Genomic DNA, 17937 nt, shown 5'->3' with positions numbered 1-17937 from the left:
TCCAGTTCTAAAAAAATAAAAATTAATGTAATTATCATGTAGTTAACCGCTAAAACAATTTAATAACTAACCTTCATAAGAACGGACATTCAAAGGCAATTTGTGGTGGGATTTTGAATCAGTAGGCTAGCCAACTCGAATCTTCGTTCACCAAAAGATTCGTTTGCTGATTCGTGCACTGTATAATTACACCAATAGGCAGCGACTCGTGAGAATCTTTTGTTATGAGTGATTTTTTTCACTCAAATGATTCCTTATACCGAGTCACGACCAAATTAAGCCGTATTCTACTTCATTAAAAATCACCTGACAACTAAAGAGACTTAAACTTTTTCATAATTCTTCACTTGATAACATGATTTAAGTAAATAAAGAAAAGAAAAAGTAATTGTAAGCTGTAGCCTATAAAACAACGTGGCAACTGTAAAGCATTACATTTGCTCAGTTGAGAGAAGAAACGAGAACGAATAGATTGAGATGAATAAATGAACGAGGAGAAACATCATCACTGGTCAGTGTCATTCGTGTTATGTAACATCGTGTTCAAAGTGAGGATTCAGTAATGGAACAGGGTAAAAAATCCCTCAAATCCTTTTCTAAGAATAGAAAACCTTAGTGGAATCGTTTGTCTAGTTACGGCTTTCTATAAGCGTAATTCATTTGTTGTAATTTACCTCATTTGAGATAAACTGAGCATGTAGAGACCGAGCGGACCGCAGCTCGGGTGACATTTCTTGCCATACGGGCATTTCAGGTCCTTGCCTTCATCCAATCTCCATCTCAGACATTTACGCCGCAACCTACCTCCATAGCTCCTCGACATCAATGACTTTTGACTTTCTAGGCGTAGCTAACACTGTTTTTGATTGACAACTCCAGGAACCAATCCACACGTTATTTGTGCAGAAACTGGCCAATCATTGGCTAAATAGCACAAACCAGCGTTCCATCATGCTAGGTTTAGCGGTCTGTTTTGAGCCAGGAAAAAAATTTGGCACAGAGCACTAGCAGAGTCTGCTAACATTTACTTACGATAACAGGTTAACAATTAGTCGCTATTTGAGTGAGGTTAGCAGTAAGGAGAAGGACAATCTGACCTTAGTGACCAACATCTGGGTATGTAGTCGGTCAGCGAATGTGTATGAATGTGGCTTTTGGTGCAGGCTGGGACGGCAGCTACAGGGATTAGCTGTGCGGGGAGCTCCTGCTAGCAGTGCAATGCTGACATACCTTCAGGCGGCTTGATAATTATCTCATAAACGGGGATTTTGGTGTGTCTTCAGTCGGAAAAATCCTCACCATTCACACGCGGATTGTATTCGAAAGCTTAGACCGGTTTAAATAGTCCGCAAGTGAAGCGATTGAGTTAGCTGGCTAGCTGGGTCGCCTGCAAGTACAAGGTTAGCTGCTTAAAACGAGCCACCTGGATCCGAGAACCATCAAGAGAGGTAAGAAGCCCAATTGCACACATCATTATTAAATTAAGAGTGATTTTAGAGTGATATTTAACAAGTGTCAGATCATTTAAAGAAGTGGACAAGATATTTTTTTTAAAACTAACGTTATGCTCTCTAAAAAAATCTAAACCTCTGAGGTCGATTCGAGTTTATCTGCCTATAAACACGAAACCACCTCAGAATTTTAGATTAGAGGCACGATCGTGCTTTGATTATAATCTTGTCATTCAGTTTTTTTACATATCTGCTCACTTGAGGTATTCAGCAACGCCTTCTTCATTCTGGTATGGGACACTGTCACTGCTGTGAAATGAGCACCGGTTGTACACTGTGCAGTGATGATTATTGTGTTTTCTTCACAAATGTTGAGGTATATTCTGAGGCATTTGTGAGAGTCTGATCAGCCTTTGGTGGGATGAGAACATCGCCTCTTTCTAAATCTGCCACAATCTTGTTTTGATTCTTTTTTTTATTTTTATTTTTTAGCTTGTATAAGACCTTTTTGAAGTGTCCATTTTGATATGGTCCATGTCCAGAGTGTATGTTAACATAATTCCAAATATCTGGTGTTGGGGTTGTCCTCCTCCAGGGTTTCTTGTGCTTTTGCTGGCTTTAACAAGTCAACAGTCTTGTTTAATGGCCTTGTCTTTCAGGCTCTTGGGAATGCAATATATTCCACACCTGTTTTTGTTCCACAGCTGCGGTCATGCGTTTCACGGACTGACAATTGAGACTTTTCAGCCACACTGATTCAAACTCTCCTTACCTTCTTGTTTTCTGTCTGATAGTGCTTATATTTTGAGGCAGGACACTTTGTTTTATCTCTCAAGGGCATGCGTTTAATCAGAAAGTGCAGTGCAAGATCAAACCCATCACTTTTTTGCTGAGATTCAGGAAATGCACTTTGTGTATACAAATACAAGAGTTAAATCTTGAGCAACATGAGTGACTTGTCAGTACTGTCTGTAGCCTCTTGATTTAGATTGTTGAGTATTGGACTACCAAAACATATAGAAGGAAAGTTAACTTTAATTAAATGGGTCAAGTGTTTGCTTTGTCAAAAATAGTGTCTAAATCTAAAGGGACACTATCTATATGGTTGTAATTTGAGTCAGGCGTTCCAATCAATGAGATGAGTCAATTGTATGTTACAGAGCCCTTCCTTATAAAACAAACACAGACTCTATAGCTGTTGTCTCTCAGTATGCTCTAAATTTGAGTCTTGAAAAGTTTGAAATATACTAGTGAAAGAATTTCTTTGGGGCAAAAAACTAAATGTTGCTGCTATTACTGAAGATGGAAAGGGGTATTACTATACAGTCAGACATGGCATTTTGAAGCAATATAGTGTCTTGTATAATTGAATTGCTTGATTATTAAAGGTAAAAAAAGTGTCAAACATTGTAGCTAAAATTGTGCGTTTGCATGTCTAAATTTGGTCAGTCCAATGAGAACTATACCATTATCACAGTTTAAAGTTAGTTCACCCAATAAATGAAATTTCTGTCATTAATTACTCCGTGTTAACAGTGCAGCGCTTCCTGTTTCCATGGCAGAACGCCGGCTCACTATTGGCCGACGCTGGTCACTTGAGCACCAGGACACATGCGTGTGATGCTAATGCAGGAGCTAGCCAATAGTTAGCCGGCGTTTTGACTTAGAACCAGGAGCCTCTGCACTGTGTTTACAATGCGTCAACAGCGTAGGAGAATGACGTGGAAGAGATTGTTGAATAAAGTTGTTATTTTTGGGGGGTTTTGCGCACAAAGTATTCTCGTCGCTTTATAACATTTAAGGTTGAGCCATTGGAGTCACATGGACTATTTTTTTTAATGTCTTTACTACCTTTATGAGCCTTGGAAGTTGCAGTCTATGGAGGGTCAGAATGAAACCTCTCTGATTTCATCAAAAATATCTTTATTTGTGTTCCGATTCCCAAGATGAAAGAAGGTCTTATGGGTTTGGAACGACATAAGGGGGACATAAACATAATTAATGACAGAAATTTCATTTTTCTGTGAACTAACCCTTTAAGCAGCCATTCCACTATTTCTGACATTTGAATATGATTGTCACATTTTGCCCTCAGTTGCATGGAACCTACAAATCGCTCATGAAGCAGCCGTTTATTCACCATGGTAAAATGAGTGAATGATGAATGTATGACTATATCACTAGTACGTTTGAAAGCAGAATATAATTGGTTTTTAGGGCTAATTGATGCAAATAAAGTAAATATCAGTAAATTCGTTTTTGGTAATGCTCACTCAATATTGGTGTTCTTCGCTAATCTCATGGTTTTGATTAGATTAGGCTATATCATTCGTTCTGGCGGTCACATAACGGTCTAACTGCAAAAGTTACTCTACAGTGGAAATGAATTGACTTTCAGTCTGTTGTTTTTCAGAGATTTACACTTATGCAACAAACTGTTAAGTTGTTGCTGTTGTTTTTTTTCTATATCCTTTTTTAATTTTTTTTATACATCATGTCTATCAGTACCATCAGTTTGTTTAGCGAATCAACCACATAGTAAACACTGTTTTTAATTGGAGAACATCCAGAAATATTTGGCCGCATCCTGTTCATGATTCAAGGGAGTGTATTATTTTGGGGCTGATTTGCTGTCTTGGGAGTGGGACAGCTTTACACTTGTCTCAGCAAAACAACAAATTCTGTATTTTGCCTGGGTGTTTTACAGGAGATTGTAAGAGCATCAAGGTGTCCGTTTGTGAGCCGAAGCTTAACCGAATGTGGGTCATGCTGTACAACAATGATCCTACGCTCTTAAGTAAATGTATAACCAAGCAGTTTCAGTCGAAGACATTTTATGCTTTAGAACAACCAAGTCAAAGTCCTGACTCTCCGGTTGGCATTTCCTTGCTCGTCATGACATGAGAAGTTCAATAGTTCAGTTTATGAACTCTAAAGAAGGTGAGCTAACATTTTAAGTTAAATTAATTGTCTTAAATGTTATCACAGTCGTTCTCTTACAAATATATGCAAAGTCCTTGTGTATGAAACCTTGAACATCTAATAAACAACTTGGTATCTTGAGTGTTGATTTATAATGCTGTTAGGTGAATGGGGAATAAATCCTGGACCGTTGTTAAATGTGCGGTGCTTTGTTTCTCTCAGCTTTAAATCCCAGGCTCATACTGGCAGGCCGTTTAGGGCCATATTACAGCCACCATAATGTAAACAAATCTGCAGAATGGAAAAGCAGTCGGCTGTTCTCCAAACTTCACTTTTACGTAAGGGTCCCGTGGTCTTAAGTTCATCTCTGTTTTGGTAAGGCATCCATGGGCTACATGCAGTTCATCATATGAATAACAGATCACTGAAACCATGTCAGTATAAGGTTGTGTAGCGTTAAGTTGCTTCTTGCTGAAGAGTTTGTCAGAAATGTTATGGCTTCGTTGTTTATTGTAATTTTAGATTGGTGACCTTTTATGTTATTAATACAGTAGGGATAACTGTTAAACATAGGCTAATTTACATAGGATTTTTTTCTGGTGGTTCAAAGTTTTAGTTTTTAGGTCAACATTAAAAACAGATGGCAGCAGGAATATCAGGCTGCTGTCACTTTAAGACCGAATGCACGGATTCAATATACTGTTACACATGCATTTTCTTTCTCATCTGATTAAGTTCAAGTAAGACAATGTTTACGTGACAGCCTTCGGATAGTCCTTATTGTCGAGCCCTTTTATATGACTTGTTCTTGTTTTTCAATATGCAAGCAACTTCAGGGATGGCAGAATGACTTCCCTACATGGAATGGCTTTGCTTCCAAAGTCCTTTTAGTTTATGACTAGTGTTATGACAGCCTCACATTTATCAGCGTGATAACTGACAGTTACACACTCTGTTAGTTGTGAAATTTATAAGCAAAGAGTATTTATTTAGCATGAGAGCTTGCTTAAATTTGTCATTGCTTTTCATTTTGGAGGCTTTTGCTTTGTGGATTACACAATTAGTCATATTTTTTTTGAATGCCAAGGGCATTTGTCTTTATTACAGGGTCTGTAAAAAAATCTGATGTACACCCAGCAGCGCTATGCTCATCATAGCAAATTGCAATGCAAAACATCAAAACTTTTCCCTTTGTTTTGTTGTCAAAATAAAAGGCACTTTCACTAATAATGAAACAAGTTCAAGGAAGCTAAGTATGGAGATTCAACACAAGTAGGGTAAGACACATGTGATAACATGGAGATAATATATCAGGACAAGGCAGAGCAGTTGTGGTGGTGCGAACTTTCAACCTACCAGAAAAGTAGACTTAAACAAATATCTTATGTGTTATTTACTCTAACTTTCAGATGAGTCTTGCTCCTTCCTTGTCAGCAGATACAATGCTTTTAATTGGTAGATGTTTGTTGATCATTGTTGGATGACTCTTGATGATGTGAGTTGTCATAATGAGAGCACTTTGATTTGCACAGTAACCGTAACTGTGAGGACTGTTAGCCAACACCCAATACAGGAATCCAGAAGAAAGCGAAAGGCCCTAGACCATTAACTTTGAACCCACGAAGGTTCAGGTCAGTATGGAATATTAAATTATGAGTGTTTAATAAATAGCCAATTTGTTTTCTCTGGTCTTCAGTTAGGTTTCTTTTTAATAAGATGGACCTGAAATTCACTTTACCCAAATGTAGGACATGGGGCAGAACAGAAGGTCATATCCATTAGGGCTGGGCGATAAAACGATAACGATATGTATCGCGATAGACACGTAATCAATATCAATAAAAAATGCGTTCGATAAAACGTTCGATAATTATTTATTTATTTTTTTCGTTGGAAGAAACCAGCAAAGCAAGTTTGATTGCATGAACAAAGGCACTCACTCTCTAGTAACTAGATAAAACAGAAAAAGTCAGCTCGCCTGACTTAAAGTCTGACCGTAGTCAGACCAATGTCGTCTGCAGATTATGCAAGACCGTCGTCAGTTTTTCTGTTATTCGCGTGCTTATGCGCTGTTCTAGCTAGTTTCTCAGCGCATACATGTGAAGCTCACATGCACTAAAAGCCTGTCTACCAGCGCCTGAATACTAAGTTATCTTTCGAGTCTTATTTTGCTAATACTGTTATACACACAAGGTTTACATAAACTAGTCGGATATGTCTAAAGTGAAAGCAAACTTGAGAAAATTGAGAGAAAATCTGCTTGTCAAATGCGTGTATAATAGACGCGTCGCGCGCAGCTCTTAAAGAGACAGTAGTAATAGTAAACACGCTGCCGCTTGTCCTTAAAGGGATAGTTCACCCAAAAATAAAAATTATCTCATTATTTACGCACTCTAATGTTGTTCCAAACCTGTATTAATTGCCTTCTAATATTTTCTAATATTAATATTTTGAAGAATGTGGGTATCCAAACAGTAGCTGGTCCCCATTGACTTCCATAGGAGGAAAAATATACTATGGAAGTCACTGGGGTACATCAACTGTTTGGTTACCCACATTCTTCCAAATAACTTTTATTTTCAACAGAAGAAAGAAACTTATTCGAGTTTAAAACAACGTGAGAGAGTAAATTATGAAAATTAGAATTTTTAGGAGAACTATCCCTTTAATGTTAATAAAACAACAAAATGTAAAGAGAAAATCACTCACTGCTCTTGACTAATAACTTTATTAATAGCTTTAATAAGTATCAATGTATAATTTATAGAAAATAGAAAGAAATAGATTTATATAATTTATAGAAAGAAATCGTAATATTATATTTTTGCCATATCGCCCACCCCTTTATAAAGCATTTCTTATGTATTCTTTAATTTTGCACCTTAATGTTAAGAGATAATTGTTAAGTGTTCATTGTGATTTTAGACTTTTGAGTTTTCCATGGTCGTGTTGACATTTCTGCCTTTTTAACTGATGGGATTATAATCAGAGGTAGGTTAAGTTTAAAATAAAAAATCTTTAAATGTAATATATTTGTCTCCTGGACTGGTCCTTATTTTAAATATGTTATAAAAAAATTCAATAATTATCGATATCGACCGATATGAAACACTTATATCGTGATACAGTTTTCAGCCATATCGCCCAGCCCTAATATCCATAGACCCCCTGTAGATTCTCTCTGGAGAACAAAGTATTTGTGCCTGCTGTGAAATTAATCAGCTGTCTGTTATTCTCATCCAGCTCCTACCATAGCAGCGTGTCAGGATGTTGACATTTTAGCTGAAAAGACAGGTGGGGTTAGGAACCAAGAACTGGTTCTTAGTCTGAATGAATGATATTCATTAATCTACATTATGGTCTTTTTAAGGACTTAAAACATAAACTTGAATTCTTGAGTTATCTGTTTGAATAAGTGTTTCTCAACGGTTCTTGACTCAAGGCAGGTTCACACCAAGGACGATAAAGATAAAGTTTTAAAAATAGTTTTAAATGTAATGGCAGAGTCCACACTACACCTAACTATAATGATAACAGCACAGAGAAACTATATTCCAGCTGATGAACAATAAAAACTTTGACAGCCAATCATCCTGCTTTAAAAAAGCTCAAGCATTTAAAGGGGTGGACGAGTGCTGCTCATGCAGATAATGAATAGAACAATGTTGAACGTTGGTGTGGACGCTAATATAGTTGTCTCTTATTATTGTTATAGTTATCTTTTATAGTTATTCTTGGTGTGAGGTGTGAACGGTCCTTTATTCATTGAACTTCAAGTCATTATCTTTAGTCATGTCCTTTTTTCTTTCTTTTTTTTCTTCAGTTTCATTTTTGTTTTGGGTTTTGTTTTGTCACCCATCATTTTTTCCAACACGCCACTCCTCCCCTTTTTTTTGTGAAGATATGGCCTAGTTTGCTAAACGTGTACAGTGTGAAGTCCCCACCTCCTCCTGCCTCTCCTCTACTTCCTGCTTTGCATGGGAGGAGTACTAAAGCCTGATTACTTCCTGTCCCGTCCAGCCCACGGTAATCCCAGTGCACAGCAGTCCTTTTGGTGTGTTTTGAGCCTTTACGTAAGGCTGAGAAGCATCAGGGACACCAGCCCCTCCATTCAATTTAAGTACAATTAAACCTGTGATGGCTCGCCGCCGTTTACTAACTTTGAATTTGAAAGGCTGAAACAGGTTCAGGTCAAGGGCTCGAGTACACGTCTGTCCTGATCATGACCGAGTGAGGATTTTAATTTGGAACAGACTTTGCGTCTGGAGTGCGTCCTTAAAATGCACCTCTGTAAGCATCTCACCTGCATTTGTCCCTTAGATTAGTGTTGTGACTTCAATACGGTTATCTGATTAAAATATCTCTATACTAATACTACAGCAAAAACCTAAAACAAGAAAAAATAATTAGAAAATAGAAGATAGAACACTGACTGAACATACAATTCGTTGTTTTATTAATTCATTAATTTCAGATCAAGCTAAATTGAAGTTATTACTGACCTCAACTGCCTCATCAGACTCCAATGATGAAAAAAAGTTTGCTTGTCACAAAATAAATCACACTTGTTTGACATTGAATCCATGAGCATCATCATGATGTAGGTTAATTATATTATCAATCACGAACCCAATTCTGTCATTTAGGGTTACACCAAAATCATATTTCATGAGTAATTTTATTTCACAAACATGTATCATTCAAGATAGTTATTTTTGTTACTTAATTTCTCTATGATATATAAATTTGAACAAAGATGCAAATTACAAACAGTAGTACAAATACAGTATAAGAAAGATAAATAAAATAAGCTTTTTTCAGGTACAGACTATTTAAGAGTAGCATTCAAATTAGGGAAAACTATAGAAATTGGATAAATCAAATAAAACGTTGGCTACAAAGTTATTCACTCAAGAGCAGTGAATGATTCTCACATTTTTTTGTTTGATTAATATTATTGGCATTAGACAATTTTTAATATAATGATAATTGCTGAAGCTTTTATCATGGTATATTATATTGTCACGGTATTGAATTAAGTTACCAAAAAGTGTTGTCCTTCCAACAGATTTAATAACTTTTAATATAACAAAAAGAACATTCAAATACGATAAACCAATACACAAAAATGTATTATGTAAACACTTTTTCAAACAGATAAAAGTGCAAAAGAACTATAGAGAACAAATGGAAGCACTTTATAATGAGGTCCCATAAGTTAATGTTAGTTAATCCAATAACTGACATTAACTAACAATAAGCAATATCTAGATTTGTTACAGTAGTTATTATTCTTTGTTAATGTTAGTTAATAACACTGCTAATACAACTGTTCAGTATAGGTTCAGGTCCAATGTTAACAGATAAAACCTTTGATATGAATAATGTATTAGTAAATGTTGGCATTATTATTAAGCAAGGAATAATTGACGTCGGGCCGTTGAACTATCAGAAAAATTATGCACACCCCAGAGTCAATTATTCTGCTTATACTACGGTTACCACACCTTTACAGTTTTTTCAGTGAAAATGTACTGGTGTGTGTTCGATTATATAATGCGGTTGTCACTCCCATAAATAACTGAACTGTCTGTGAACGTAACTGTATTAAGGACTCAAATGCAGGATTGACAACTGTGTTCTGCTGCTGTGTGAATGAACGTGGCCATAAAGTAGTGCAGCCCGGTTTGTTTAAGGGGTTACAGGGTAAATGCTACGTTTCTGCTGTTCCATCAGAGCAATCCGCCATGCTTCTCATTAGGGCTGTACTCAACCAAAGAAAATCTTGGTCGACTGAAGTCCTGAAATTTTCGACTAAAAATCGACTAAAATCGACTAAAAATGACGGTAGAAAAAAAAAACGTTAAATTAATTAGATGCGCACTGTGCGCAGGACTTGGTAGCCTTGTTGTCCGCCTAAATGAATTATAAATAAACATAAAAAACTAGTAGGCTATTTGCAGTATATTAAATCGTTTTTGACCTAATTATTTTGCACTGAAATGAGTCTGACACTCGAGTCTGTCGGCTCTGACAGCGCTGCATCACGTGCACCTGCAATATCATAGCTTATGATTTCCGAAAATAGTACTATGTTGTCAACTAGTGATATCATCACAAGAACTGTTGAGGAATATGCAACATAATTTAGACAATTATTTTTGTCATATGTTATAATAAGTTATAACTGTCTGTCAGACACTATCATTTCACCGTTCATGTCCTCGCACCGAGCGAGGCTGAACATGAGCTCAGCTTCGCAGCTGAGACACGAATAGACTATTAACTTAAAGCTTTTACTCTTAATAAACACAAAAGGCACGTCCACTTTAATAAAAAAAGAATATTTATTAAACAAACCAGATCAAGAGCAGAAACGAAATAAAGCGCATAACTGAAAAATAAAGCATCCTAGGCTCAAAACTAACACAACCAACAGCACAGCGCAATTGCGCATTAGGCTCCAAATAAAAAATAAAAAAGTTAGGTTATCACACTAAAACATTGAAATATGCTCATTCTGATATGTTCATATAGCCTACTCAAAACAGACAGGGCAAGCTAACGCAGACAAGTGAGCTTACCACTTTTAGATGATATATCATGTTTGTCGTCGAGCTGTTGCTTGCAAACTTTGCATTCGACCTTTTTCCTGTTATCAATTTTAACAAAATGCTGCCACACTGTCGATTTCTTTGTTGTTGATATGTTAGAAGAGGACTAACTATTAAACGCTCTCACAATTAAATAAATAATATTCAGCATCAAACCTTCTATAGTTATCGCGCTCTCTTGGGTTGGGCTAATCCAAAAAAGGTGAAAACAAGGGGGGTGTTCTGAAGACAGACTGTTACAGTGAAACAAGGGTACTCTGAAAACACCCCCATTAGCAGTTAGTGCTTTCCACCTGATGAAATGAGCGCGCCTCAGCGCGGCAAAACTGATGAAATAAACTCGGCAAAACTGATGAAATGAACGCGGCAAAAAATCGACCAATCAGAATTTTGGTCGAACCAGAACGTATCGACCAATTAATCGACTAATCGACTGGGACAGTACAGCCCTACTTCTCATGCACGTTGTATACATCAGTGTGAGCATGCCTCTTTGATGCAGCATACAGGCAGTTGTAAATTTTAACCGTTTGATGGAAAAGTATTCTTAAAATGCATCCTAAAAATGCATTTCTTGATATGGAATTATTCACGGTATTTTGAAGTGCCTACGATAACTATATTGTACATGTTTATTTTCGCAGTGTATTGTATTACCGCACATTGGCACGTCTGCTAGCAGCCTAGCAGGCATGTTAGGCTTCTGTCACTAAGACCTGAGGTCGTAGAGTCTTTTTACTTGGTTGCATTAAAACATGGGTCTTAATGTCTTTTTAATGTCTTTTTATTTATTAATGTCTTAATCTCTTTTTGCACAAAATCTCATTTTGTGCAGATTTTCATTCATTCTGCACATTATAACTGACTTTTTCTCTGTTTGTTTCCTTTTTGTCTCTACAGGGTTATGTCTTCAGCAGCCACCACAGCCCCGTCTGTGGACAAGGTGGACGGCTTCTCCAGGAAGTCTGTCAGAAAAGCCAGGCAGAAGCGAGCACAGAGCTCGTCCCAGTTCAGATCTCAGGACAAGCCCATAGAGCTGGTGCAGCTGCCTCTGCTGAAAGGTAAGTTCTGTTAATGTGGTCATATGAAGATAGTGGTTGGTGTCACAGGACTTTGAGCTATTTTAATTGTTCTGATAGAGCTGATAAAGATAGTTGTACTAAAATAAAAAATAAATAAAAGCAACACGGAATGCAGTCAAACCTGTCACTGTGTGAAAGAAAGATCTTATTTGTCAAGTTGGGATTGTTCTGTCAAGTCTGTGTCATGTTTCCCCAGATTTAATGTCCGTATTTGGAGTCGGTTAGACTTTTTTTATTAAATTTTTTTTATAATGTTTTTGAAACCAAGTTTAGATGGCCCGGTCCGGGCTGATCATGCGGAAAATTGGCCGATTCCGGTCCCTGGCCGGTCGGTCGGTGCATCTCTAGTATATTTCATTGCCTAGTTGATTTGTTGTGGATGTATAAACTCATTGCTCCCCAAGTGTAGTTCATCACATTAATCGTGAACATGTTAGACTAAAGCTTGACAACCACAAAATATCCAAATACATTAACTTCATTTGTGAACAGTATATCTATAGTTTTATTATTTTAAAGCGTAAAAAATCTACTTTGTGCAGTGTTTATGCTTAAAGTGTGTGTGCACTATCTTTCTGTTTGTCTAAAGTGTTCAAATACTGGCAATAAACCTATGTACCTACATGAACATTGCCACTGTAATGGTTGGTTGTGGCACATATATTACTGTGTCTTGAATGGCTTTTCAAACTCAAGCCCCTATCACTTGGAATATTTAGGGGTCAAATGCCAGATGGATCTCCAAGCTAATATGTGAAGTATTTTAGGCCTCCCATCAACAGTCCCGAAACACAAGACAGATTACAGTTGGAAAGTCAAGGATGTTGACATAAACCATTTGTGGAATTCTAGTACTACTGTTTTGCATTAAATCTCTCTTTCTCTCTGTCTAGATGTTTCTGCGCAGGAGCAACCAGAACTGTTCCTCAAGAAGCTGCAGCAGTGCTGCACTCTGTTTGACTTCATGGACACACTTTCTGACCTCAAAATGAAAGAGTATAAGCGGTCCACCCTTAATGAGCTGGTGGACTACGTCACCCTCAGCCGGGGCTACTTGACTGAGCAGACCTACCCCGAGGTTGTCAAAATGGTGAGATTAAAAGATTAGAAGCATGTTGTGTGATTGGAAAATGTATATTCTGTTATCGTCTAATTTATATGCTTATATCATAGTGGTGTAACGGTACATGTATACTTTCCGAACTGTGCGGTACGGACGTCACGGTTCGGTGCATGCAATCACGCGCAACCCACACTCCAGTCCAGAAGGGGCGTGCGCAGTAATGCAATGCTGTTTGCTACCAGTAAAAAGCGCAGAAGAAGAGTCAATCGCTCTGTTTACATCTCTCAACCAGTTTCAACTGCTGAAAGATATCAATAAAACTGCTTGAGAATAATATCTCACGTAGCATTACATTTACCTCAGGCATTTAGTGTCGACAGCAGGTTAGTTCGCTAGAGAAATGATCTGTAGAGAGGAGCATTTCGTATATGCACTATATTAGCCTATTCATTATGTACTTAATGTCTTGATTTATTTAATGTATGTTTAAAAAAATTTGTCATGAAAACAAGTTATGACAGCCACTGTGTAGATGGTTATAATTCAAAAATGAATTGAAGTAGAAAATTAACTTTATCATTAGATTTAGAAGTTAATGCAAAACCTGCCTTATGTGCAATTAACATGTTTTATTTTATTTTAGTGTTGATTATAGCAACTGAATTTAATAATTTGGGATCTGTTGTTAATTGTAACCTTTAATATTAGAGTAATGTGCAAGTAAGGGCTAATGTGTAAGTAAGGGATACCCATATAGTTTACAGCATTAGCTAAGATAGATTTTGTTATCCTTAAGAACATTTTTATTATAATTCAATTTATTTAAACAGACACATTTGTTAAAAAAACAAAACAAACAAACACAGTTTAATAAAAAATAAAAAAGCAATTGTGTTTAGTTTTCCCCCCCCTGCTGTACCGAACCCGTACCGTGACTTAAAAATCGAGGTATGTACCGTTACACCCCTACTATATCAATATTTCAGATATAACTCGAGGGTTTCCTCCTTTTTATTTGTCACAGGTGTCCTACAATATATTTCGGACTCTTCCGCCTAGTGACAGTAACGAGTTTGACCCAGAGGAAGATGAGCCCACGCTGGAGGCCTCATGGCCACACTTACAGGTACAGAGTCCCGGCTGCCATCATATGCAAAATAAAATACTTAATTTACAAGTTTCTACATGCATTGGTTTTCTTTTATATTTCAACGGTCAAACATGTGAAAAAACACATTGACGTTATAAAGGTCTTGAGATATTTGTAGGGTCTCATTTTCAAGGAAAAGTTTTCTGATCCCTCTCTTCCTTTTCTGCTTAAGCTTGTTTATGAGTTCTTCATTCGCTTCTTGGAAAGTCAGGAATTTCAGCCCAGCGTTGCCAAAAAATACATTGACCAGAAATTTGTATTACAGGTGAGTGATTGCCGGTTATGACTTCTCATCCTAGTATAAATCAAGTGAAGCCATTATTGCTAGTAAAACAGCACTGATATAGCTCTCTGGAATAGTTCAAGTTTCTCCTAGGTCAGTTGTGGCAATTTGCTGTCAAATAGTTTAGAATAATTGCCACTAAACTGTACATTTTACTGTTGTCACTGATAACCACTTCCCCAAAGTGCTGTTACAGAACTAGTACTCTTCTCACATAATTAATTTAATCTCAGATCCATATTTGGTTTGGTTTGGTTGTTTTTTGTTTTGTTTTAGTAGCTGTGTAGTTATAAAGGTAATGCATGGACAGTCTTTTTTCAAAGAGCGATACACATTGCTTATGATGAAGATCATGTAGTCAATAAAAGTCTTCCTAATTTCTAGCTCTTGGAGCTGTTTGATAGCGAGGATCCACGGGAGAGGGACTGCCTGAAGACCGTTCTGCACAGAATTTATGGCAAGTTCCTCGGCCTCAGAGCCTTCATCCGAAAACAGATCAACAACATTTTTCTTTGGTAAGTAACTGTCACTCTATTTAGTTGTTTATTCAAGATGAAATATAATGGTATGCTGACATAGCTCTTTTTCCTCCTGTCCTGCTCTGGCAGTTTTGTATATGAGACAGAGCGCTTCAATGGTGTAGCTGAACTGCTGGAGATTTTGGGAAGGTATGTCATATTTTAGAGCCTATTAATTGGTTGGAAGAGATATGGAGAAATTTAAACTAAGAAACTGAAAGTTTGGGAAGACATAAAGGTGCGACCCACAGAGGTCACATTCCTGTTTTATCTTACTCCACTCTGTCTTAAGGCCCCGATATACTCACAGCGAAGTTCTTTTTCGTTCTTTGCTGGGGGGGGGGGGGGTAAAAATACGTTTAAAATACGTGAGCAGTGATATACTGTTAGTGAACATCCCGACACCGCCCATGCTTCCGTGACCAGGGTTTAGATGAATATGTAAACATGCTGTACGCTTTCAGCTCAATAACAAAATTAACACACAACAAACTGAGAAAACAGCAAGCATTTTCTTTTTAAATGAAGCACAATAATCTGATCATAGCAACATGGATATGTTTGCACGAGCTCTGCAATTTGGCACACTAGTAAAGTCATGTCAGGTTTATTTATATAGCACTTCATACAATAGATTGCTTAAAAGCAAGCAGCTTTGCAGGTTTAAACATGAAAACCAGTGCTAGTCTTATTTCATCAGAATTACAACTATAAAGTGGCTTTCCAATGTGTTTTCACTCGTGGACGTGTGATCTCAACTGACTGAACAGGATGAATGAACCAGAGACGATTCATGATTCTCAAGATTCAAATTGATCCATGTCAAAGAAGGCGGAGCCTAAGCACACACCTACCTAGTACGTAATCGCCAATGGTAGTTCAAAAGGTGTTTATCAGACGGCGCTAACTTTTTCGCAATGTTCGCTTTGGCAAGCTGTTTCGAACTTAATTTTGGCCTGATTTTGTTCGAAATGATGTCAAACCAGTTCATTCTTTGATTTCGCTTGAAGTATATCGGGGCCTTTAGGTGTCATTTAGATGTCTCAGTCTCCTGCATATTATCAGTTTTTGTCATGGTTATCAATGTCAGATCAGCGGTGAAGCCTCATACGTCTCTGGTTTACAGCATCATCAATGGTTTTGCGCTTCCTCTCAAAGCTGAGCACAAACAGTTCTTGGTGAAAGTTCTGCTGCCTCTGCACACAGTGAGGAGCTTATCTCTCTTCCATGCCCAGGTACACACACTCAACATCTGTGTCTACACACGTCTGTGCTTGCTTGCATGCATTTCAAGGACAGAAGAAACAGAATCCTTGTCATGATTGTTTATGGAACAGTTTATGAATCTAAACATTTGTAATGCATTTATATTAATCTTAAGTCACCTTTTTTTGTAGCTGGCCTATTGTATTGTACAGTTCCTAGAGAAAGATCCCACGTTAACAGAACCTGTAAGTGTTCCTTGTCACCATTATCTTCCTCATTCTTCATCAAGTCCCATCTTGTTTTGGCTTGTTCCTAAAGGATTTTCACTAGTTTAACTTTTTTTATGTGTGTTTTTTTTCAGGTGATCAGAGGCTTGTTGAAAATTTGGCCAAAAACCTGTAGTCAAAAAGAGGTAATGTCTTCATTTTATGGAATCATACCTGCAAGTCATTAATCCAGTGTCCATTTTTTGTGACTTGCTCTCAAAAAGAAATAGTTGTTGAATCTTCTACCAAACCATAATTTAAAAAGTCAGAGAAAGTGAAGATATGATTTCTTCCACTATTGTTTTCTTGCATTATTCAAGAGAAATCCTTCACATGCTTTTTCTAAACATTTCTATAAAAAAAATGTTTTTGTAGGTTATGTTTCTTGGAGAGTTGGAGGAGATTCTAGATGTGATCGAGCCCACTCAGTTTGTTAAGATCCAGGAGCCTCTTTTCAAACAGATTGCTAGATGTGTGTCCAGCCCCCATTTTCAGGTGAACACACTCCACGCTAAATCCTCCTCACAAACCTTGTGATATCTTGCAATAGCTAGAAACTTTAACATGAAGATATTCAAAAGCAATTTCCCAGAGAAACCCTTATTCATTTGCTCACGTCACCAGTCCACTTTAAAATTAGCATGTTTGTTCATTAATATCACACAATTCTGGGCATACATATCTATTAAATAAAAAGAGAACATTTGCTACTTTAAAATCAACTGTACTTTTTTTTAATTGAATTTTATTTATTTAAAAGGGACCATGTGTAATTGAAAACATAAATGTAAACATTTGATGCATTACACCAGAGTTAGCCTTAGGCTAATTTGCATCTGCAGTCCCCGTTCCACGTTAACTTCCACGTTAACTTCCACGTTTTTGGCATGAAAATGGCACATTTGAGTGCAAGTGAATGCTTCAGGTTCTGCAATCTAAAAATACTGATCGAATTTTTTGTAAACATTTTTAAATGTATATCGTTTCAGGTGGCAGAGCGAGCCTTGTACTATTGGAACAATGAGTACATCATGAGTCTGATTGAGGAGAACTCTAGCGTCATCCTGCCTATCATGTTTGCCAGTCTCTACAGGATCTCCAAAGAGCATTGGAACCCGTGAGTTTCATGTTATATATATATATATATATATACACACACACACACACACACACACACACACACACACACACACACACACACACACACACACACACACACACACACTAAATGGACAAAAGTATTGGGACATAGCTCTTAATTCTTGAAATCAGGCATTTCAATCAGACCTATTGCCACAGATGTATCAAATCCAGCACCTAGCCATGCAGTCTACATTTACAAACATTGGTGAAAAAAAATGGGTTGTTCTGAAGAGCTCTGT

At 37.2% G+C, this 17937-nt stretch overlaps 1 protein-coding gene across 2 annotated transcripts in view; it reads left to right on the top strand.

Moving 5' to 3' along the window:
- The first annotated feature begins 979 nt into the window (after positions 1-979).
- Positions 980-17937, top strand: part of ppp2r5ea (protein phosphatase 2, regulatory subunit B', epsilon isoform a) — a 19695-nt gene continuing 2737 nt past the window's right edge. The window contains exons 1-12 of one of the 2 annotated variants that reach the window (XM_082146863.1): positions 980-1448; positions 11888-12048; positions 12963-13159; positions 14157-14258; positions 14455-14547; positions 14950-15080; positions 15174-15233; positions 16174-16318; positions 16481-16534; positions 16651-16701; positions 16931-17050; positions 17545-17672. In XM_082146863.1, coding sequence (XP_082002989.1) covers positions 11892-12048; positions 12963-13159; positions 14157-14258; positions 14455-14547; positions 14950-15080; positions 15174-15233; positions 16174-16318; positions 16481-16534; positions 16651-16701; positions 16931-17050; positions 17545-17672 — 1238 coding nt within the window. In that variant the 5' untranslated portion in view covers positions 980-1448; positions 11888-11891. The remainder of the gene's footprint in view (positions 1449-11887; positions 12049-12962; positions 13160-14156; positions 14259-14454; positions 14548-14949; positions 15081-15173; positions 15234-16173; positions 16319-16480; positions 16535-16650; positions 16702-16930; positions 17051-17544; positions 17673-17937) is intronic. The other variant, XM_082146864.1, reaches the window with a different exon arrangement.

The sequence above is a fragment of the Leuciscus leuciscus genome (genome assembly GCF_965113295.1).
Source record: "Leuciscus leuciscus genome assembly, chromosome: 19".
NCBI lineage: Eukaryota > Metazoa > Chordata > Actinopteri > Cypriniformes > Leuciscidae > Leuciscus > Leuciscus leuciscus.
This window is presented reverse-complemented; position numbering and strand designations above follow the sequence as displayed.